The sequence below is a fragment of the Eleutherodactylus coqui genome, chromosome 4 (assembly GCF_035609145.1).
Source record: "Eleutherodactylus coqui strain aEleCoq1 chromosome 4, aEleCoq1.hap1, whole genome shotgun sequence".
Taxonomy (NCBI): Eukaryota; Metazoa; Chordata; class Amphibia; order Anura; family Eleutherodactylidae; genus Eleutherodactylus; species Eleutherodactylus coqui.
Window position 1 is genome coordinate 134,798,605 of NC_089840.1, and position 22,841 is coordinate 134,821,445.

A 22,841-nucleotide genomic window follows, 5' to 3' on the forward strand; every position below is an offset into this window, starting at 1 on the left:
TTTTCCTCAACTTATTTTTTTGTACTCTGATGTAGTAAATTATTGGTAGAGGAGGCATATTACAGACACTCAGTATCTAATAGGGTGGACAATACTTTCAGTTTCACTTAGGGTCACAATAAATCCCTAATTAAACCCCCAGAGACACACTAGCATGGTAAGGTATTAATAATCACCGAATAACTCTTATTGAAAGATGAAAGCAAAATGATTCCATTCCTTCTGTCGGGAACAGTAATTTGTGTAAAAGACTTTCACATCTGTGTTTTGGCACTCAGAAATGCTATCTTTCTCCTTAGGGAGAGCACCTAGACAGTGAGTGAGGAGACTTAAAAGGCCATTTATGCTCCTCTGGGTAATATGCAAATAAGGGAGATGTAATAATACCTCTACAGTGCCACCTATTGGAAGGCAGCATTCCCTCAAGCCAAAGCCAGACTCTTTATACATGAATGGTCTTTTGAGTCTCCTCACTCACTGTCTAGGTGCTCTCCCTGAGGAGGAAAGATAGCGTTTCTGACCCCCATCCCAGGCCTTTCACTAGCAAAGCCAGACTCCTACTGTACACTGATGAAGGGCAAATACCCCGAAACAGCTGTCTGTACATGGAGTCTGGCTTTGCTTTTAATTCCCAGTCATTGTTACAAGGCTTGTATAAAAAGAGTTTAACTTTGGCTTCAAGGAATGCTGCCTTCCAATGGGTGGCACTGTGGAGGTATTATTCCATCTCCCTTATTTGTTGTGGCACTGTGACAGATCGCTCACTTGACAGTCACAAACAAACCTCCCAATGACTTATAATAGGGTTACTTGAGACCGACCAAGTTGTTGGTCTTGAGAGCTTAACCTTGTAAACCTTATATTCTAGTGTACAATATACAAAGCGAAGCCTTTAAGCCAATTTTATTATGCAAAGATGGAATTCAGGGCACCCAGGCTATAGCAGACTTCACAGCAAAGTTATTGAACACCCATACTATACATGGGGGGAAAATAAAATTGCATGACAATCAATGAGTAAACAAGACTGAAAAACTAATCTAATAAAAGGATGAAGGCCTCGGAGCAAAACTTGGGAATGGCGGGCTTTATAACCGCCAACCTTCTAGGCCGCTGGGTGCTTATTAGAGATCTTTTTGTTTGCATTTCAAGTATACAAATATTCTTAAGTCTTATGTAATGACAGCACAGCCTGCATGGAACAAGTACAGCGGCCTTACTTTTCCATAAGAGGAGTCACGGGCCCTCTGAGTAGTGCCATATGGTGCATCCATACAACCCCATGTTACTCAACCATTCCCAGGTCTTCTTCCAAGAAGCATTAACATGCCATTACTTAGAAAATAACATACTGCCTTTATGCTCTGCATGAATTCATTTGAATACAAATCAGGGTGTCCAGATATAGAACCATAGTCTGTTATAGTACTGTATTACAGCACCGTACAGCTCTGAACCAGTTTATGTGCAGAAGGCCTAAAACTTTGTAAATTAGCAGAATATTTGTACTTCTATTCAATACAAGAAAATGTCACTTACCAATCCCAGCAGATTAAGAAAAAGATGCGTATGTTTGCGGATGAGATTATATGCCTGGCAGCACAAGTCCACAAAGTCATGGAAGCGGCTGGAAGTCTTGTCCCCTCCATTAATTACATATGCCATATCTGAAGTGAAGACAAACGGTGCACGGTCTCTGTAATGGGAAAAACCACAATGAAACTTGCACAATAATCAGTTTAGGATTTAGTATCACATAAAATGCTCTGTGTTTGATGCGCACTTTACAAACATGTTGGCATATAACACATACAGAATATCACCCACCGTTTAATGTTTCCAAACATTTGCGCATGTCCCAAGAAGCGGCCAAAGTCTATGTGGAACATGTGACCACTTGTTTTTAGCATGATGTTGTCATTATGTCGATCACAGATCCCAAGTACATAAGTGGCTACGCAGCAACCAGCGCAAGAGTAGATGAAGTTCTCAACGGCCTGCACAATTAAATCGGGAACAGGATTACCAATCAGCATCTCCAAGTGCGTCCTAGATTAAAAGCTTCTAAGCCACCATTACCCAATTATAACAGGTTTCTGCCGATTTAAGAAACATGTATCACTCATGAACATATAACCTTGTGTTTCTTCACATACCAGATTTTGGTCTCTTCAAGGAGATTAGAGGGTATATGCCGATCTCAGAAATACATAGTACTCTACGAGTGGATTCAGTATTTTCATGTAAAAAAGCTATTTAATTGCTGCCAAGGATTTATAAAGTGAGTCTGAGAGTCCTGCTAGTTGACATTTTTTATGACTTTGTATAGATGGGCGATCATCGATCACTGCGTGTACGAAAACACTAAATCTACCCCTCTAAGTTTACATGCCAGCATCACATTTTGGGTAATAGAGACTTGATGTTAAAAGGGGTTTTCCAGGTGGCGCCGGCTGTCAGTGCCGGGAAACATTGAGGTTGGAACGGAAGCCGTAGCTCCGACCTGTTTAATGGCCTGCATAGGTAATTGCAGGCCCAGCTCTCATTGAAATCAGTAAGAGCTGTGACTGGTGTACCATTGATTTCAACAGCTGCCCCTGCACTTACAAGTGCCAGCCACTACACGGGTCGGAGCAGCGGTTTTCTTGCTGAACCAGACATTTGGCGCTGCCTGGAAAACCACTTTAAGTCTTAGAGTGCTGTGGAATGCTAAAATGTATGTTGGAAGAGATCTCAACAGGGATGTTCATCATCATAAGAAGCGCCGCATGATATAGTCTTCATCACCTTTTCATACTCGTCCTCTGTGGGGTTATGTTTTTGCAGCCAGTCAGCCAGTGGTCTGTCTTTGAATGATCCAGTGACGCCATGCTCCACCTGGATCTTCCTCAGAGTTTCTGCAGATGGGATCATCTCAACCATCCCTGGAAAACAATTATATACCAGGAAATTCATTCATTTTTATTTAGATTATAATTTCAGAAAATAAAAATGTTACCGAATATTGAAATGTAGAAATCAGAGAAATGTAACATGCTAAACGTATATTTTGTATAAGTGCCAATAAATAAGAATCAGTCCTATGAATACTGTGGGTCTCGGCCCCGGGGGGGCGGATTTATAGAAGTATTCAAGAAGCAACACAGAAGATTCTTTAGGTTATGATCATGTTATATACTTTTTGTTCCTCGTCATCTTGGGGAATCTGGGACTCTTGTCTGTTAGGAGTCTGGGGCGCGTGATGGATTAGGTGCCTCACAAATGAGACCCATAAGTAGCCATTTGTGGTCACACTGATAATATATGGAATGCTCTTTAATGACACAGGACGTATAGTTACGTCCCGCAGGTTTGAGGTATCTATGGCAGGTATCGTGGGCCGATCCCGCGCCTTGAAGTGTGGGTGCCGGCTGTTTCTTACAACCACCCACAACAGCTCCGATAAGGCACGCTGCTCATCGAAGTTGTGAACCCTTTAAATGCCGCTGTCAATTCTGACACTGGCATTTAAATGCCCTCACCGATATTCGTGGCTCGCACACTGCCCCCTGCAATAAGATTGCGGGTTGCTGTGCGGTTCCCATGGCAGCAGGCGGCCTTCTGAAAGGCCTCAGGGCTACCAATGCAGACTGCCTATCAAGCCATGCCTGTGGTGTTGCTTGATAGAATGCCTGTCAGATTGAGGTATGATGTAATACTATGGCATTACATCATACTACAAGATCAAAGCATAGCAAGTTCTTGTCCCCTGTGGGGGTAGAAAAAGTAGAAATAAGTTTTACTAATAATCTAAGAATAAAAAGGTAATAAAAAGGTTAAAAAACACTCTTTTGCTGTATTTCTAATAAAATAATTTAAATAATAAAACAAAAAACAACATGGTTGCGTTGCTAAAAGTCCAATCTATCAAATTAACGTATTATTTACCCCACACGGTGACCATAGTCAGAAAAAAACAAACCACGCCAATATTGCACTTTTTTGGTCCCTCGTCTCCAAGAAAAAATGTAATCAAAAAGTCATATGTACTCCAGAATGGTACTACCGTATATACCGGCGTATAAGACGACTTTTGAACCCCGAAAAATCTGCTCTGCAGTCGGGGGTCGTCTTATGCGCCGGTAATACAAAAAAAAAAAAGTGTAAAAAAAAAAAATTTTATTACTCACCTCCCACGGCGTCCTGTCGCGCTCCGGCAGGATGTCGCTCGCTCCGGCAGGCTGTCGTCGCTCCTCGTCCCCGCCGCAGCATAGCTTTCTGAATGTGGGGCTTGAAATCCCCGCTTCCAGAAAGCTAATACACACGCCGGCAGCCATGACAGCATTGAATGGCTGTGATTGGCTAAAGCACACGTGGCTTCAGCCAATCACACTATTCAATGACATCATTGAATGGCTGTGATTGGCTGAAGGCGCACGTGTTAGCAATCACACCCATTCAATGATGTCATTGAATAGTGTGATTGGCTGAAGCCACGTGTGCTTTAGCCAATCACAGCCATTCAATGATGTCATGGCTGCCGGCGTGTGTATTAGCTTTCTGGAAGCGGGGATTTCAAGCCCCACATTCAGAAAGCTATGCTGCGGCGGGGACGAGGAGCGACGACAGCCTGCCGGAGCGAGCGACATCCTGCCGGAGCGCGACAGGACGCCGGGGGAGGTGAGTAATAAAATTTTTTTTTTTTTCTCCACTGAATACCGGCGTATAAGGTGACAGTTGGGGGGTCGTCTTATACGCCCCGTCGCCTTATACGCCGGTATATACGGTAATAGAAACTACAGGATAGCCTGCAAAAAATGAGCCCTCTCTGTTATGTCAGCGGAAAAATAAAAAGGTTATGGCTGTCAGAAGATGACGGCAGAATAGAATTCAAAAAATAAAATATCTTTGAAGAAAAAAAAAAGTAGTGCAGCAAAAACAAAACGATATAAATTTTGTATCGTAGTAATCATACTGACCGCATAGAATAAAGTTATCATGTCATTTTTGTTGCAGTATGTACGCCATAGAAACAAGTCCCCCCCAGCCCTCCTCAAGATTGCGGAATCTTATTTTTTTTCCCCATTTCCCTCCACTTAGAATTTTTGGAAAATTTTGTATAAGTATATTATATGGTACATTATATAGGACCATTGAAAAATACGGTTCATCCCGCAAAAAACAGGCCCTTAGACGGCTACGGCAATGGATAAATGAAAGCGTTAGGATTTTTTTTTAAAGGGGAAGGAAAACCAAAAATGGGAAAAAAGGGCCGCATTCTTAAGAGGTTAGGGGTACGTTCACACACAGTGAAAATGCTGCAGCTTTTTTGTGGCAAGATCCACAGAATTTCCACATCAAAAACCATTGGTGCAAATCATGACTCCAATTATACAGATCTGCAGCCGATTTCAGCCTGCCACTTTTCTGAAACTGCAATCAGCAGCCCCCTCACGGTAGCGCATGGAGCAGTCCTCATATTCCTTACCTGGCAACCTTTACCAAGCGCCACAGCCGTTAGTTAGGCGATGCAGAATTGGGCGCATCACCTGACCAGCGGTCGCAGCACTTAGCAGTGGTTGCCGGTAGAGGGCTGCTCTGTGTGCTGCAGTGAGGGGCTGCTGATGGCGAGGTGAGAGGTGCAGAAGGCCAGAAGTCCGCTGCAGAGGTTTACTTTTTGATGTGGAAATAATGCAGATTGCCACTGAATTTTCAGCTGCACAAAATCCATAGCATTTCTGCTATGTGCGTCCGTACCCCCAAACCAGCAACTGCTCTATATTTTATTTATTTTAACATGGTACACCACTAGATTGTTGTGTAATCATGAAGGCAATTCACTGGGTTTATTTTTAAAATGGACTTCGGGACATTTCTTCGTTAGGCATCCTGCTGACGGCCGGGTCAGATCCCATTGCGAGAATTTTCACAGCGGGATCTGACCCGTGCCCCTGCTCACCTGCATCTTCCCGCTCTGCTACGTGCCCAGCGGGCGCATGCGCAGAGCAGAGCGGAGCCGGTGCGTCATCAGTGACGTTTCTGTGCCGGCCTCTGCACAGAAGCAAGACATGCTGCAATTTGTTTTGCGTGCATGTTTTCACGCGTTCAAATCGCGGTTGTCTGCATAGGATTGCATCTAATGCAATCCTTTGGCAGCAGGTACAGGTGGAAATTCTGCGGGAAATCCCGCTGTGGAATCTCCACCTGTGTTCAGGGGCCTTAAGAACACTAAATCTGTGTTCACACGTTGTAGTTTTAAAAGCCTCAAAGTTTTAATGCCCCTGCATTATTAGCCTCAAACTTTTTTCTTTTTTTTTTCTTTCTTTTGACCAGTTAAAAAAAAAAAACCTTGTGGTTTTTACTGGCAGTTTTTTTTTTGCAGTTCAAAACCGCAGCAAAAAGCGTCAGGTGTGAACACAGCTTTACCGAGCAGAACTGAAAGTCTGTTCTGTCCGGCACATTAACAGGTCTAACGCACTCACACTCTATCTTTCCATTCCGCATAGTGCAGATAGTCCAACCATTCACTCTTCTGCAATTGCCAAAGCCAAGATTAGGAACCTGGAAGCTCAGTGACAGTTATGTCCGGGAAGAACCATAAATGTACACAGACTGCCACTTGAGGAAGACCTGAAGTAGTTTGCATTCCTTTGCATAACTGACAAACAAGTATAACTGCCGTGTAGCGCATGCAAATACAGACAATGTGCACACAACTCATCTACTTGGCTTCCGGACTCCCAGGAAGGAACACCAGTGGCAGAACATGTATAACTAAGCAGCTGCGGAATGTTAGAACACATATATATTAAATCCCAAAAATACAGCAATTTTCCATTTTTTGAGCCTTTTTTTTTGTAACTTTTAAAGAAGAACCAATCTTGCATTTCTGGTGGTATTTTCGTGATTAATCTTACATAATTTTCAGACGTTGATCATGTCTGCATTACAAACAACTTTCTAATTTTTGTACAACAGTGTTATTAATCAAAATTATCAGAAAATACACTGGTGAGCCATAACATTAAAATTACCTGTCAGGTTATGTAGATCCCTCTTGTGCCATCAACAGCTGTAACCCATAATAGCATGGACTTTATAAGGCCTCTGAAGCTGTTCTGCGTTATCTGGTACCAAGCAAATCGGCCCTGAGTAGGCTAGTTTGGTGGTGGACAGGGGTCAGCACGGCTGCCTTTACTGGTCTGTGGCTACGTAGAAAAGCAGTGCATTGTGCATTCTAACCCCCTTTCTATTGTGTCCAGTATTAACCTTTCCAGCCAGCCATGCTACAGTAGCTCTTCTGTGGGATAAGACAAGACCAACTAGCCTCGGCTGCCCACGTATCTTGGGTGCCCTGTCAACAGTAATCGGTTGGTCCATCTTGCACCACTTTTAGTAGGCACTAACGATTGCATACCCGGCACACATCACAAGACCTGCCATTTTGGACATGCTCCGACTCTATTCCCCAATATATTTTACTGAGATCCAAAACCATAATATGCAAAGATTCAAATGTATGCAGAGTATCAAATATTGGGATATGCCTGCTCAATGACTTGAAAGCGTTGAAAATAAATAAAATATATCTTGAGGATTTTAGTTTGCTGTAAACTTAACTTGAGTAACCAGTGTCAGGCAGCTGCTACCAAAGCAAATAGGTGCATCAAAAGAGGTCTAGGGGCACATGACAAGAACATTGTTCTTCCTCTTTACAAGTCACTTGTCAGACCAAACATGGAATATTGTGGACAGTTTCGGGCACCGCTACTCAAGAAGGACAATCAGAGCTTGAGCGGATTCAAAGGCTACAAGTAAGGTAATAAATGGAATGGGCGGACTACAATACCCAGAAAGGTTATCACAATTGGGATTAGAAAAAAGACAGCTGAGGGGCGATCTGATAACTATGTATAAATATATCAGGGGACAATACAGAGATATCTCCCATCTACTTATACCCAGGACTGTAACAAGGGGGCGCCCTCTACAACTAGAGGAAAGAAGGTTTCTACACTGACATAAAAGGGGGTTCTTTACTGCAAGAGCAGTAAATCTATGGTACTCTCTTGCCTGAGGACACAGTGATAGCGAACCCAATAACAGAGTATAAGCGGGGCTGAGATGCCTTTCTTGAGCGATACAATATTGCATGTTATATCACCGATTACTTCAGAAGGGTCGGTGATCCGGGGATTATTCTGATTGCCAGATTGGAGTCAGGAAGGAATTTTTTTCACCTGAAATGGAGAAAATTGGCTTCTACTTCATTGGGGGGTTTTGCCACCCTCTGGGTTAACACTAAGGAGGGGGGAAGGGGGGAAGAATAGGCTATACTAGAAGGACATATGTCCTTTTTCAGCCTAACATACTATATTAATAAATAATATATGTACCTTCGGTAACAAAGTGATTAGAAAACTAAGAAAACTTTATTACTATGTAAAAAACTTTATAAACACATTAGCAACAGTTGTGAGAAGTATCACCAATGTGAGGCTCACTGCCACTGTTGTCTTGGGGCGCACATTCCCAGAGTTTTATTGACTAAGCTGTGGAATTCAGTCTCAAGGTTCTGTCACAAAATACTGAAAATGACAGTAAAATGGAATCCCTGAAGGGAACCTGTCCCTTGCATTGCAACAGATGCAACAGACACCATGTTGACTGCGCTATTCTTTACTCTACATATAACAAAACTGGATGGAATTCTAATGCGGGTCAATAGTTCTATTTGGGAGTTTCTTAATATCATTTTCGGTATTTTGTTAACCCCAGGGTGGGATCTCACTGCAAAAGCTCCCTTAGCTACAAGATTACTCTATAACAACTCCTTGACAAACCATGTGATGAAGCAATGTGCCTAGGCGTTTAGGGATACTCTGAAATTCAAAAGCTGGTAAACCCTTAGCTGGGCAAGCGGCTGGGGTGTCCCTTTAATGGTAGCACCTCCAATGAGGACATTTTCTCGAGGGTTATGTAGCAAATAGAACCACAACCCTACATCTTGAGCTACCGGATGTTACATATTGCACGCTACTCTCTGCTTGTCGCTTTGATTTCTCATCATTAAATTGCATTTCTCACATTGGTGACATATAAACATAATAAAATGTATATTTCATGTAGTAAGAATTTATGAGACAGTTCAGGAGGTGCAAATTTTTCAACAACTTTAAAATAAGTATTACACCTACCTCTCCCTCGTCCCGTGGAAAAGCAGCGGAAGATCACCATGCGCATGTCTAACCCCTCTTGTATCCAGATTTTATTCATGATGCGGATCATCTGCAAGGTCAACATGTCCTGTCGGAGGTCATCACCGCACTGGTGAAGAAGACAAGACTGTAAATTAATGTGAACTTGATGGTAGGATATGGTCCAGACTTGTCCCCCTCCGCTACTCAAATTCAATTCTATGGGGGAATTTATGAACCCCTCAGCAGTTTAGGAAGCAGGAAATGGACATTACAGTTTTGGACGAACAGAACTCATTCTAATTTTAACGTCTGTAGATCTGGTTCTGTCAGGGCCTCCAAGACTGTCATTTAAAAGCCAAGAATCTTGCCTTTAAAATGACACTAAACAGAACCGAAGCTACAACTGTTGGAAGTGGAGTTGGGAATACTGAACTTACAGCTTTTTAAGTCAATGTTGGGGGAAAGGGGGGGGGGGGGGCAAAGTAACGGGGTGAAGGGTGGAGTAAGAGGGGTGGGGAAACCAGTCAGCAGCAGAGAAGCACTGTGATGCTTCTGCATATCTCCTTGTCCCGGAGGAGATATACAGTATATCATTGAGAAAGCATATTTGCTCTCCAATTGTCACATATGGGTTTATTTTTCCAGAAAAGGAGTGAAATGATGGGGACCTGCTCATCTAATCATTCCTCTACGCTACTTAACCCTGCAGATGCTGCAGTCATTGCTGACCAAGGTATCTAAAAGGTTTAACTGAAAAAAAACAAAAAACTTTTTTTCCCATTTATACAAGGCTTTAAATCTTGAAAAAAATGAAACCCCTACACATAATTAGTGTAGCCACATCCATAGTAACCCCCATGACATGTCCTTGCAACAAACTGCATTGAATAACACAACTATGTACAAACGAGGAAGTTCATAGAATTCAAATAACCATTACTTCCCTCAATAAGGAAACCGTAATGGTAAAATTCCAGTTAGTCAGAGTTGGCAAGCAGCGACAGCAAACATTCTCCATCTACAATGTTGTAGCAACACAAGGAACCTTCTGTGTAACCACAATAAGGAAATGCAGGATTCTAAAAGATACATGTCAGCAGGTGCACAACAGTGTGACATTTGGCCCCTTTGAGGACGCTGCCATCTTTTAGTCTTGCGTTTCTCCAACCCTAATAAAAAAAAAAAATTCCAAATGTACCATATGATGTATTAATCCCTTAAGGACCACACAACTAGGTCGATGAAAAAATAAAAAAAAGAAGATGGCAGCAGAAAATAAAATAGCTTTTTTTTTTGAAAATCAAATAAGCTTGGTAAAACAGGAGCTCCTTGGAATGTGAGAACTTTTCAACGTGACCGATTTCTTTCTCATTGAAAATGTTTGCAAAAAAATGATGAATGTGACGAGTCTGTCAGCTCTGTGACAATCATCTACACCTACAGGAGGACAAATCGCCTATACCATACGAACATCCAGTGTAAACCTGCAAACTGGGATTGAGAGATAAGGCGCTTTTAGACTGAACAATTATTGAAAAGATTGTGCAAACAGATGAAAATGAACAGTAATTGTTCAGTGTAAACTCAAGCCAACGCCAGAATGATAATCACTTTTCGTTCATTTTCTGCAGGCATAAAAATCATTGTTGGCTCGTTCACTAGTCGTTCGCTTTAAAAACCAATTGTTCAGTCCCTCTCAGTCACTTATACTGTGAAGAACTGAATGATTTCTTGTTTGAGTGAGCCAATGGTATTATATGCCTGTGTAAACAGCCTGCCCGAGTGAACGGACGACATTTGCTCGTTCAAACGCTATTCGGACACTAACTCTTCAGACAGAGTGCCTGTAGGGCTATACATCTTGTATGCCAGTGACATAAAGATCTTAATCTTAGAAGAAACTCTTCCTTCTTCATTTTCCCCATTACTTTCTGTACCTTGAAAATAATGGGTATATTCTCCCCCAGTGGATCGACATTCTGGAAAGTAAGTTTCAGCGGCACGGCGTTGGAGTTGAAGTGTGAGCAGCCCTGGTGAAACACAAGCGTTTGGTTAATTACAGATTTAAACTACTTTTTGACAGATGAATTCTATTCCGTAACGGTCTTTATAAAGGACTTTCCCTGAAGCTGGGCATATATGTTAGATTATAATCTGAAGTCCTGACACTTTAGAAGGGCTCCACAACCAAATGCATTGGTCCCCTATGGGGATAAAAAGGATCCTGCAGATCGGTTTTCAATCCTATTTTTTTTTTTACTGGAATGAGCAATACCAGTGACTGTACGGCCAACACTCTCCCAGCACGGTGGCCAGTGAACGAGCCCTAATAACTGGCAGCATTATTATTAAACTTATCCAATTACTCTACATAAAATCTAAATTAAAATCCATTTTAATTCCATGTTGTAATGCAATAAACAAGGAAACACCCGGAGGTGGAGGGTGATGAATACTTATGCAATACACCATAGCTCCTGAAGGTGGTACAGTTGCAAGCAATCCAAAATATTCTAGTAGTATTATTAATACATTTAACAGCTCACAACCAGAAGTAAAGAACCTGTGTATCCTAAGCTCCATGAAGCAACATCAAGGATGCCTGGGTAACGATGTGTGCACAAACCGCACTCATCAATGGATGAACATGATTCATGTGACATGGTCTACATCTAATTGCTCACTGACCTACATGACTAAAGATATGGAAACATACCTGAGGCACAATCCCTTTAACAAGAAGGCTGGGGCTTAGTGGGAGCCGACATGATCCATTTAGAACAAAGAACTGCTTGACATCTTCTAACCCATTTTTCAGGATTTCCTTAATAAAGAATCAGATATAGTAAAATTATTACTATAAAATAAGAAACTGAAAAGACTCTGCTCACGTCACATGACTAGCCTGGAAACAATTAACCAGGAATTAATTCTGACACTTACAGGTCTGGATGAAGGGGCTCCCTCTCGAACCTTCTGCGCCAATTTAGTCAGTGTGTTCACCAGCCAACACTGACGGTCAAACTCCTCTCTCAGACCTTTCCCACAACAGCACAGCAGGGCGGCGAGCAAGTACTGATAGCGAATGCTGAACTGCGAGTCCTTCAGGCAGTCCTTTAGCAGCCTGTTGAAGACATATCAATCTTGATTAACATCTCCCAGCATTCCTTGTTGTTGCAATTTCTTGTCTGTGATCTTTGCACCAGGCACTGCATAACTAGTTAAAGGAAATCTGTCGCCAACTTGTTGCAGTCCCCTCTGATGGCAGCATTAGGTGGTGACTGTCATGCTGATTAAAGTGACAGGTTGGTCTTATGTATCTGTGCAGTAGTTTAGGAGAAACTTGCATTTTATTAGTAGCAGCCAGACCCAGAACTAGTCCTCAATATTCATGAGCTGCAGGCTAGCCACACCCACCCCGCTCAACCAACCAATGATTGGTAGCTCTCTCTATACACAGTAATAGGCAGACCGCTGTCAATCAGTGGCTGGAGGGTGGATTAGGTGGGGCTAGTTGCAGCTCATGAATATTGGCCACTACATCCTATATGAGTTTTTTCACTGTGCTGTGTATTGATGCCTGAATTTTGATATGGAGTGTATTTCTGCTAAAGGTTCAGGCTGCAGATGCTGCCAGTTAATTAGAACGAGCAAAACTGAAACCTATCAAAAAAGTTTATTTTTTCCCCCTTCTGCTCAATTCATGGGGTTTGTGATATGTGCATTGTGCTTCACTGCTATCTTGCAGGGCTGTCTAGGGTTCACGATGCAGGGCTTGGCAGCTATGCCTTTATGTCCGTATGCAATTCTCCATATACTTGTATAAATGCTCGTGGACGTTTCTCTACGCATTATTTTTGAGCTCGTATGTCATGTATCCAACAACCAGTAGTATCGCGTTTGTCCTGCATGTTATTGGCCTTATCTGTATGGAAATTAATGAGCTGTAGTGCATTATATACTTATATTATATACATACACACACACACAGTAATAAGAAATTAAAGGTGAATATACATACCGTATATACCGGCGTATATAGGCGACGGGGCGTATAAGACGACCCCCCAACTTTCACCTTATACGCCGGTAATACAGTGGAGAAAAAAAAAAATCATTACTCACCTTCCCCGGCGTTCTGTCACGCTCCGGCAGGATATCGCTCGCTCCTCGTCCCCGGCGCAGCATTGCTTTCTGAATGCGGGGCTTGAAATCCCCGCCTCCAGAAAGCTAATACACACGCCGTCAGCCAGTTACAGCCATTCAATGACATCATTGAATGGCTGTGATTGGCTAAAACACACGTGGCTTCAGCCAATCACACTATTCAATGACATCATTGAATGGGTGTGATTGCTAACACACGTGCGCCTTCAGCCAATCACAGCCATTCAATGCTGTCATTGAATGGCTGTAACTGGCTGACGGCGTGTGTATTAGCTTTCTGGAGGCAGGGATTTCAAGCCCCGCATTCAGAAAGCAATGCTGCGCCGGGGACAAGGAGCGAGCGACATCCTGCCGGAGCGCGACAGAACGCCGGGGGAGGTGAGTAATGATTTTTTTTCTACACTTTTTTTTTTTGTATTACCGGCGCATAAGACGACCCCCGACTTCAGAGCAGATTTTTCGGGGTTCAAAAGTCGTCTTATACGCCGGTATATACAGTAAGTGAATGGCAAACAGATGCAGAAGTACAAGAAATTATATTTAGATACCAATCTATATACAGTTAGACGATACTTGCCAGAAAAAGTAGTGAGTTATTCTTAAGTCACAGATGGCTCTTTTCAGTAGGAACCTGACAAGCGGGCTATCCAGATAGCACTCATATTTCAATGCCTGTGAAGGGATGATAGAGGGTCGATGAGCAAAAAATAAAAAGCCCTTCTTCCAGTGAATTTTATTCTACAGTATATCCTCACCTGTACAAGCTGCGGCAAGTAATCCAGAAGCTCAGCATCGGATATGGTATCAATCCACTGTACCGCTGTCCGTCTTACTTCTTGATCAGGGAAGCTGTTTAATAACATGCATGACCGATTTTAGTGACAGCATTTTTTTTTTTTCTTATTTACTTTTACCCGATAAGCCGGGAAAGCCAATGACATGCAGGTTAGTCCATTAGAAAGATCAAGTCTTTTTGGCCTCTGTCTGGCTAGTATACATCAGAATACTGCCAATTAAACATCGAGCCCAGTGTTAAATATAAGCATGCTAGCCTATGGAAGCCATCTTATTGCACCAGATACATATGTAGGTCATTAGCTTTTCCTGATGTATCCATTAACCCGAAGTCTATAACTTATGGGTGATTGCTATATTAAATGAATGCCTAACAGTATCAACCACTACCAATAGGCAAGAACACATTAATTTAACAGAAAGGTCATGAAAAGCTCATACATACATACATATATATATTATATATACACTCATGGAATTAACCGTTCTATAGTATATTACCTGAATCGCTTCCCTAGGCTGTCCCCATATCATCAACAGAGAACAAGATGGTCATCCTGAGAAGTCTCACAAGGGGACTGACAAGTGGAAAGTTACCAAAGTTTTATGACCATAACAACCCACCCCCCAGCCAACATCCTCTGCAGCAAGTACTTACGTGGCGTGAAGGAGTCCCAGCGCATCCTGATGTTTCATGTGAGTCCATTGACCCAGTAATGCATAAATGTCTGGAAGGCATGACCACTGCCAACTTGGTGCGCTAGCCAGTAACAGTGGTAGAGAGCTAATCTCCGAGTGGCAGTAATACCGCATCTCCCACAGTTTCCGCTTATCGGCATCTGTCAACCTGAAAGGTTTAAAAAAAAAAAAAAAGGTGAAAAATCCCTAATATAGTACAGTAAAGCAACAGCGGCATTTAATGCTGCTGGATGTAGATTAAGCACGATTGAATGAATCATCCGGACTGCCTTCATAGGAGGCGTGTTTAATAGCAGAGATTTCAGACAAACTGTCCACAGATCAACTAAAACACTGACCAAACCAAGAGGAAGTTCACCCTACATATATACAACCAACCTATAGTCCCGATATACATGCCATAAAGTTGTAGGTGTCCCACATTTTATAATCACACAGCTTACGAATCTTCTTCTATTAAAATGACGCAGACCGCCAGAGCAGACGCCAAAAGGTTTTGGTTTGGTATAAATCAGGCTAAGGGCATGATCATTCAAGCATGCAGCACAGGAATGTATGGCAGCGAGTGTTGTCACAGCATGCTCATCGATACAGCTGAAGGGCCTTTTAGATGCAATGATTAGGATTCAAAAAATCGTTCAAAAGAGCGGAAGTGAAATATAATTGTTCAGTCTGAACGCAGCCAACGACGTTCACTTTTTGTTCGTCCATTTTATGCAGGACTAGAAGGGGAAAAAAAAAAACAAACAAAAACGCTGTTGGTTTGCTCACATATCGTTAAATTGAAACGGCGCCCGTTCAGTCGTTCTCACTTACACAACGAATGTGAATGAATTAATGACTTCTTGTTTAAATGAGCCAACGATGTATCTGCCTGAGCTAACCACTGAACTCTGACATCACTCGCTCATTAAAACTACAATCGTTTGGTGTAAACAGACCCTTAGGCCAACCTCCACGAGCAGATTCCGCGATTGGCACCCACGCGAACGATACACTGTAATATGTGGCTATTGAAAGGCATGAACTTTCAATGGTGGGGGTAGGAATTGTGGATTTCACGAGCTGAAGGAAAGAAAAAAAATCGCAACGTGCTCTAGTTTAGCGCGGATGGGCTCCATTGAGATCTATGGTAGAAATAAACATTGCATATGGGGGGGGGGGGGGGGGGGGAAATCACTTAAAACAATATAGAAGAGGAGAAAAAAAACAGAATTACTGCGGAGAGGCACAGACAGACACTTTTGCTTTTCTATAGTTTACCTGATACTTTATACAAAGTAACAAGAAAAGTGGGTGCAGTTTTGCCTCTTGCTGACAAACAGATTTACTTTAATTTGCAACAATATATGGCAGAAATCACAATGCAAATTTACATCTCATCATACCAAGCAAAGGATTCATTTCCGGCACACAAACAACCAAAGATCTGTCAAAAGTCTTAAAGTGCGTGCCTGTCCTTATAAATTTGGTGCACCTTGCTCCAACGTATTCTAGTATTAGCCTGGTGTGGTAAATCTCCCCCTAAATGTGAATATCATAGAATCATCCCATTCCCTTTGGATTCCTGCGATTATATAGAGTGCAGTACTACAGTCACTAGAGGGCAGCGCAGGACCGGATTACGCTCCAGCCGGATGAGCTCTTCTCACGTGGACAGGTGCAGTGGAGCTCACAAGACAGTCACTTACAGACCATCCTCTTAACCACATTTTAAATATTTCTAATTAAAACAATTATTTCTTTTAGTAAATTATGCAAGTAAATGGTTTAGCTGGTGCATTCGAATGAGAAACCAGAAAGGAAATCAATATTACAATATAAAACCTGAGTAACTACAAGCAAACGTGGAACAAAGCTTCTTGGAGACTAGAAGTCTGAGCTATCACTTGTGAGTCTCAGTATCCTAGGAGTCTCAAATGACAGGTTAAGCAGTCACAAGGCAAAGTCTTTGTGAAACCTTGTTAGAGCCCCTTTTTCTTGCTATATTCCCAGGCCGACCCTCGTATTGGGTTACCATGAGACAGCTGCACCATGCATGGGAGCATGTGGAACACACGGATCACACCCATGACATGTTATCAACGGTTTTGACATCTACAGCCGGAGTTTGGGGACATTTGCAAAGGAGCTGGAAGTAGACTGTTGTGGAGATCGTGAATAGGCAGCAATTGCATGATAACAATAGAACATGTCAGAGCTCAGGGTGATAAGAAATAGGATCTGCTTCATGTGATACTACAGGTAGTCGGTGGTAATAATTGGAGCTTAATGTTCAACTATGAAAGTGGAAAAGAAAGTTCTTAAAGGAGTTTTGTCATTACAACAAAACCCCGTCCACTTGCTGTCGCTGGCCTAAAATTAGGGGGGGAAGAAGAGGGCAAGGTTGCAGCTGAGAGCCACCGCTGATATCAAAGGCCTCACCGTCACCGTACATACTTACCAGGAGTTTGTATGGGGACACTGAGGCCTCTGATTGGCTGCAGCGGACACCTGACTTCCGCCAGGCAGTTTATCTATAAGTTGCCGCCAACACCGGCTCTCAGCTGCATCCCAGGGCTATAGCACAAACGTGTATGCCATCTTTTTATTTTAGGCCAGGCCCAGCGGATGCACTGGGCTTTGAGGACCTATCCTCAGCTGTTCATTGGGAACAGTCACTGTACAGAGCCAGAAGCGGACCTTCCATACACTTTGCAGCAGCCTGGGCTGGTATTTCAGGCATTGTTTCCACTGAATTAATGGCCACAAAATAATTTGCATTGAATTCAATAGGAACAGTGCCTGCAATACCAACAACCCAGGCTGCTGCAAAGTGTATGGCATGGTCTGCTTCTGGCTCTTTACACTGACTATGCCCGGCAAACAGCTGGGTAGTTCGCGGACCACTGCAAATTAACTATTTATGACCTATCCTAAAGTCAGGCCATCAACAGCTCAAAGTTGGAAAACCCCTTTAAAGGGAATGCACCTCCTATGTATTTACTTACTAGTTAAAACAAGATAGTGAAATGTATTTCATTTTTGTAATCCATTTTAAATGTTCTGATTGAAACTTTTTTATTCTATTGATTGTACGTGACTATGGGGGCAGCCATCTTGGCTGAACTGAAATGTAAAGCAGCTTTTAGAGATGCATTACAAAAGCTTCATGGACATTCATACAATGGTCAAGAGCCCACGCATTGACTTATAAGGGAGACTGTTCTAGACATGTTCTGTGACCTCTGCAGAGGTCATTGTATAGGGAGGGAGAAGAGGTGAGTTGTGACAATCACCTATTGTGAATTGTGCGTACTATGGTATTTACATATAGATGTCACTTTCCATTGTAGTAATAATGAGGTGACTGCTGAAATGTTTTCTCCACAGATCAGGAAGCATCAAACTATTAGGCTCTGGTCAGTGTGAATACCGCAGCATATTTTGAAACGCAGATCGTGACATCAAAAATAAAAAATAAACATAAAAAAATAAAATAAAAATCACCAAATAAAAACTAAATGTATACAATATCACATTTTCTGATGATATTCCCTTTAACAAGTAGGGAAAAAAACTATTTATAATAGACCATCTTCTTAAGGGATAGATTGAACTCTAGTGCCATCTTCAAATGCAAGAAAATAAGTAGAAACGTAAAACCAAGAAACATGACGCAGGGTTATGAGCAGTGGCACCGTTACACCTGTGGTTAAACCGGGAGAACATGCCTGGTGGCCTAGAAACTCCAGGTCAGCAACCAACGCTGGCAATTGCACACTAGCAGTAATAGCAGCAATAACCTTAGGCCAAGGGTATTTCGCTTTATAAAAGTAACTGACAAACAAGAAACAGCCCACCTTATGCGAATGGTAAGTGCAGCCTGAGCAGATGGGCCAGGGGGAATTTGACAGTCATGGGGGCATTGTAGCTATTAGGGGAATTATATTGCATAGAAACAAAAGCATAGAGCCAATGTTGTCCAATGGCTGTTGGAAGAAACCGCCATGAGAAAGTAGACGACTACAATGAGGAAATAGGAGTGCCAGGCGTAAAAGTGCTTGTTCTGTACAATAGTCCAGCCATCTCATACATGTACATACGCAGATGCCACCTGGTGAGAGGTGGCACAGCTTTATTGATATAAAAGATGGCCGGACCACCAAACATAACATGTACTGCTGCCTCATGCATCAAACCCCTCATGGATTGTAAGCACTTGTGGAAAAGGGCCCTCACTCCTGTGAGAGAAGCCATAATATTTTCTATTCTCCATCTTGTCTTGTAACCTGCTCTTCTCCATTTCTCTGTCTTTCCTTAGCACATATTCAGATATTAGGATTGTTTCTATCACAGGAATGCAAGTCCATTTTCGAAGGACATTTACTGAGGTCTTACGAGTAACCGCTTCAAATTGGCCTGAGAAAAGTCCTGCTTCTAAAGAGATACCACAGCACTTGCTGAGTTTTTAATGACTAATGATAATAAATGAATTATAATTATTTACAATGCATGTTCTAGCATCATTTCAAATATCTTTTATAAATACCTCTGCAGAATAACTAATAAATCAGATGATTAGAGAGGCTATCAAAATTGGGATAATTCACCCTGGAAAAAAAGACGGTTATGGGGTGATCAAATAACTATGTATAAATACATGAGGGGACAATACAAGGATCTCTCCCATGATCTGTTTATACCCAGGACTGCGATGGTAACAAGAGGGCATCCTCTACAATTAGAGGAAGGAAGGTTCCATCATTAACACAGAAGGGGATTCTTTACTGTAAGAGCAGTGAGACTATGGAACTCTCTGCCTGAGGATGTGGCAATAGCAAAAATCGATAGAGGAGTTTAAGAGGGGCTAGACATCTTTCTAGAGTCCTATGGTATTACGAGATATAGATATTAATTAACTAGCGAGGTTGTTAGTCCGGGGCTTGGAGTTAGGCAGGAACTTTCAAAACGTTGATACAGGGATTATAGGACTGTGGTCAAATGCAATGAGGGATAAATAGGGAATGCAATAGGCTTCCCTAAAGGGATATGTTTTAGGGTGTATTTAGAACTGTGGGTGCAACTCAGGAGTGGGAGGTTTGGAAAAAAGCGGCACTTCATCATTAACAGAATGGGCAGAGCATGGGTAGGGTGGTAAACAGAAATGAGGGAGGAGAGGAGATGGAGAGCTTTACGGAAGGAAGTAAGTTTAAATTGCACTCTATAGTGGATAAGTTACCAGTGCAGTGACTGGAACACAGTGGGTGCATCGGTGTAAGACTGGCACAGGGTGGTGGCATTTGTATAGCAACTGGACAAAAAGGGAAGCCTAGAAGATACATTCAAGATAGAATGGAAAGGGGAGAGCTTATTGGGCGGGGCAGAGAGGCCGATCAGTAGCAAGTTATAGTAATCAAGGCAAGAATGGATCAAGGCAACAATTAGAATTTTTACTGTTTCTACAGTAAGAAAAGGACATAGGTTGGTTGTTTTTTCGATGTGAAGGTGACATCAGTAAGCAAGTCATTGAATACAGAGAGAAGAAAAGATCAGTATCAAATATGACCCCAAACCAGCAGGTAGGAGTTATGATAGCACCACATGTTGAAATGGAAATATCAGGTTTAGGTAGGTCAGTACATGATGTAAACACAAATTCAGTTTTTGAAATATTCTGTTTCAGACACAGAGAAGGCATGTTAGAGAGCAGATCAACAATTACTATGTGGTCCATAGACATTCTACATATAGTATGTCAATAGGCATGAACTTTGGGAGAAATTTATTGAGGGCTGTGTGCCATAATTGTGGAATTAAAAAAGGCACAAGCTATGGCATATGTAATACTTAAGACTTTTTGCACTTCTGTTGCCACTTTGGAAAAGTTGACATGGCTTGAGGAAGCGATGAGGCCTCTTATGACCCACCAGATTTACCATATTTTATGCAAGAAACTAGCGTAAATTATAGTGCAAATCTATGCCAGCTTATAGCTGGCATAGGTTTGCATTCCTGGTGCATGAACAGTCAAGAATAAGTCAAACTTAATAATAGACATTCACCTCTTAATGAAATTGGCACATCTTTCCTGGCTCATTGCTGATTAAGACTGGCAAAAGATCAGCAGTCTTTAGTAAATTCCCACCATTGTACTTCCTAGTGACTTCTTTTGATGAGATGATAGAATGGATTTCTGGGAATACCTAAAATGCACGTCTTTATAATATAAGCTTGTACATTTCTAGTCTAGAGAAGCACAAACCTTTCGGGCTGCTAAAACTAACAGACTTCTGAATTTTACATGGTTTGTGCTGCCCAGCCCTTACATTCTTATTAGATATACTCAGCAGACACCACACTTAGTTTCTCACTGAAATACACTGTCAAAACAAACGCGCCCCTATAAGTTGTCATTTTACTGTAAAACTCGTCCTGCAGTTCCATCTCAGGCAGATATGTAAATGATGAGAGTTGTGGTGTGATTAGATGAACGGTCTTGTCACCTGAGACCCTAAAAGTGGTTCCCCCTTGGCCTATAAAAGGCTCTTAGAGGCTCCTTGTGTGTAGTGGCCTCTTCTTCCGCTTGTGTAGAGCTTGTTGGTCACTAGACGCCTCTACGACGCAGGGAAGAGATGTCACCCCGTTACCAGAGTCTGAGAGGGGCGCATTATTGGGATGCGAGAAGCTTGGTGGTCGTATCGATGAATTGTCCCCCAGTGGGCCGTTCTGACCAGACTGTTAGGAGATGTTGGGACTAGTGGATGTGTGAGAGCACATAAGGTGGCCGGGCTCAGGACACCCTCGACAGACCCCCAGTAGAGAGAATCGTCCGACAGTTCGAGCAGTTCCAATTAGTTTGTTGTCCACTATCTAGAGACAGGCGGCACGATCATTACAGGCCCACATGTCTGTCGGAACCATTTCTAGGCACTTGGCTAAAGGACATTTGGTCTCACAGCACCCATTACAAGTACGGCCTTTGCAACCCACCCACCTCTGTTTGCAGTGGAATGAGAAAACTGGACTGCTACAGAGTGAAACCGGGTTGTGTTCAACAGCAAATCTAGGTTTAGCAAACATAGGGTCGAGCACCTCAATCCTGCCTTTGCTGTGGAGCAGCACACTGACCTGACTGTTGGTGTGATGGTCTGCAGACCAACAAATACAACTGTCGGTCACCCCTAGTAGTGGTATAAGGGACAATGACAGCTCAGTGATATGTTCAGGACACCTTGCAGCCACATGTGTTCCTCTCATGGTGGCTTCCAAGAGGTATTTTCGGATAATACTCAGCGGCACACACAACAGTGTGACAGAATGCCTCAGAATAAAACATATATGGGACCATCTGCAATGCCAATTTCAACAACCTATGAGTTTGCACGATCTAGAGGCTCAGTTACAGAAGATATGAAGAGATATGCCACAGAATACCATACAGAACCTCCTTTCCCATAACACAACTTGTATTCAAGCTAGAAGCGGTACAACAGGGTACTAGAGACTCTATTCCAGCCTGTATCACATCTTGTATCCAAGCTACAGGTGGCCCCACAGGGTACTAGAGCCTCCATGCCCACCCGTATCACATCTTACTTACAAGCTAGAGGCGGTACATCAGGGTACAAGAGCCTCCATGCGGCCCGTATCACATCTGGTATCCAAGCTAGAGGCGGTACATCAGGGTACTAGAGCCTCCATGCCCACCCATATCACATCTTGTATCCAAACTAGAGGCAATACAGGGTACTAGAGCCTCCATACCTGCCCGTATCATATCTTGTATCCAAGCTAGAGGCAGTACAAGGTACTAGAGCCTCCATGCCTGCCCGTTTCACATCTTGTATCCAAGCTAAAGGCAGTACAACAAGGTACTAGAGCTTCTTTGCATGTCTGTATCACATCTTGCATCTAAGCTAGAGGCAGTACAACAGGGTACTAGAGCCTCCATGTCCACCCGTATCACATCTTTTATCCAAACTGGATGCGGTAGAACATGTACTAGAGCCTCTCTACAAG

General features: G+C 42.5%; 1 protein-coding gene across 3 annotated transcripts in view; it reads right to left on the reverse strand.

Annotated features, from left to right (window-relative positions):
- Window positions 1–22,841, reverse strand: part of PIK3C2B (phosphatidylinositol-4-phosphate 3-kinase catalytic subunit type 2 beta) — a 125,112-nt gene that overhangs the window by 19,971 nt on the left and 82,300 nt on the right. For all 3 annotated transcript variants that reach the window (XM_066600142.1, XM_066600143.1, XM_066600145.1), the window contains 10 exons: window positions 14,800–14,988; window positions 14,102–14,195; window positions 13,924–14,018; window positions 12,123–12,303; window positions 11,896–12,003; window positions 11,117–11,209; window positions 9,177–9,306; window positions 2,788–2,924; window positions 1,828–1,997; window positions 1,540–1,696 (listed from right to left, as the gene is read on the reverse strand). In XM_066600142.1, the coding sequence (XP_066456239.1) occupies window positions 1,540–1,696; window positions 1,828–1,997; window positions 2,788–2,924; window positions 9,177–9,306; window positions 11,117–11,209; window positions 11,896–12,003; window positions 12,123–12,303; window positions 13,924–14,018; window positions 14,102–14,195; window positions 14,800–14,988 (1,354 nt within the window). The remainder of the gene's footprint in view (window positions 1–1,539; window positions 1,697–1,827; window positions 1,998–2,787; window positions 2,925–9,176; window positions 9,307–11,116; window positions 11,210–11,895; window positions 12,004–12,122; window positions 12,304–13,923; window positions 14,019–14,101; window positions 14,196–14,799; window positions 14,989–22,841) is intronic.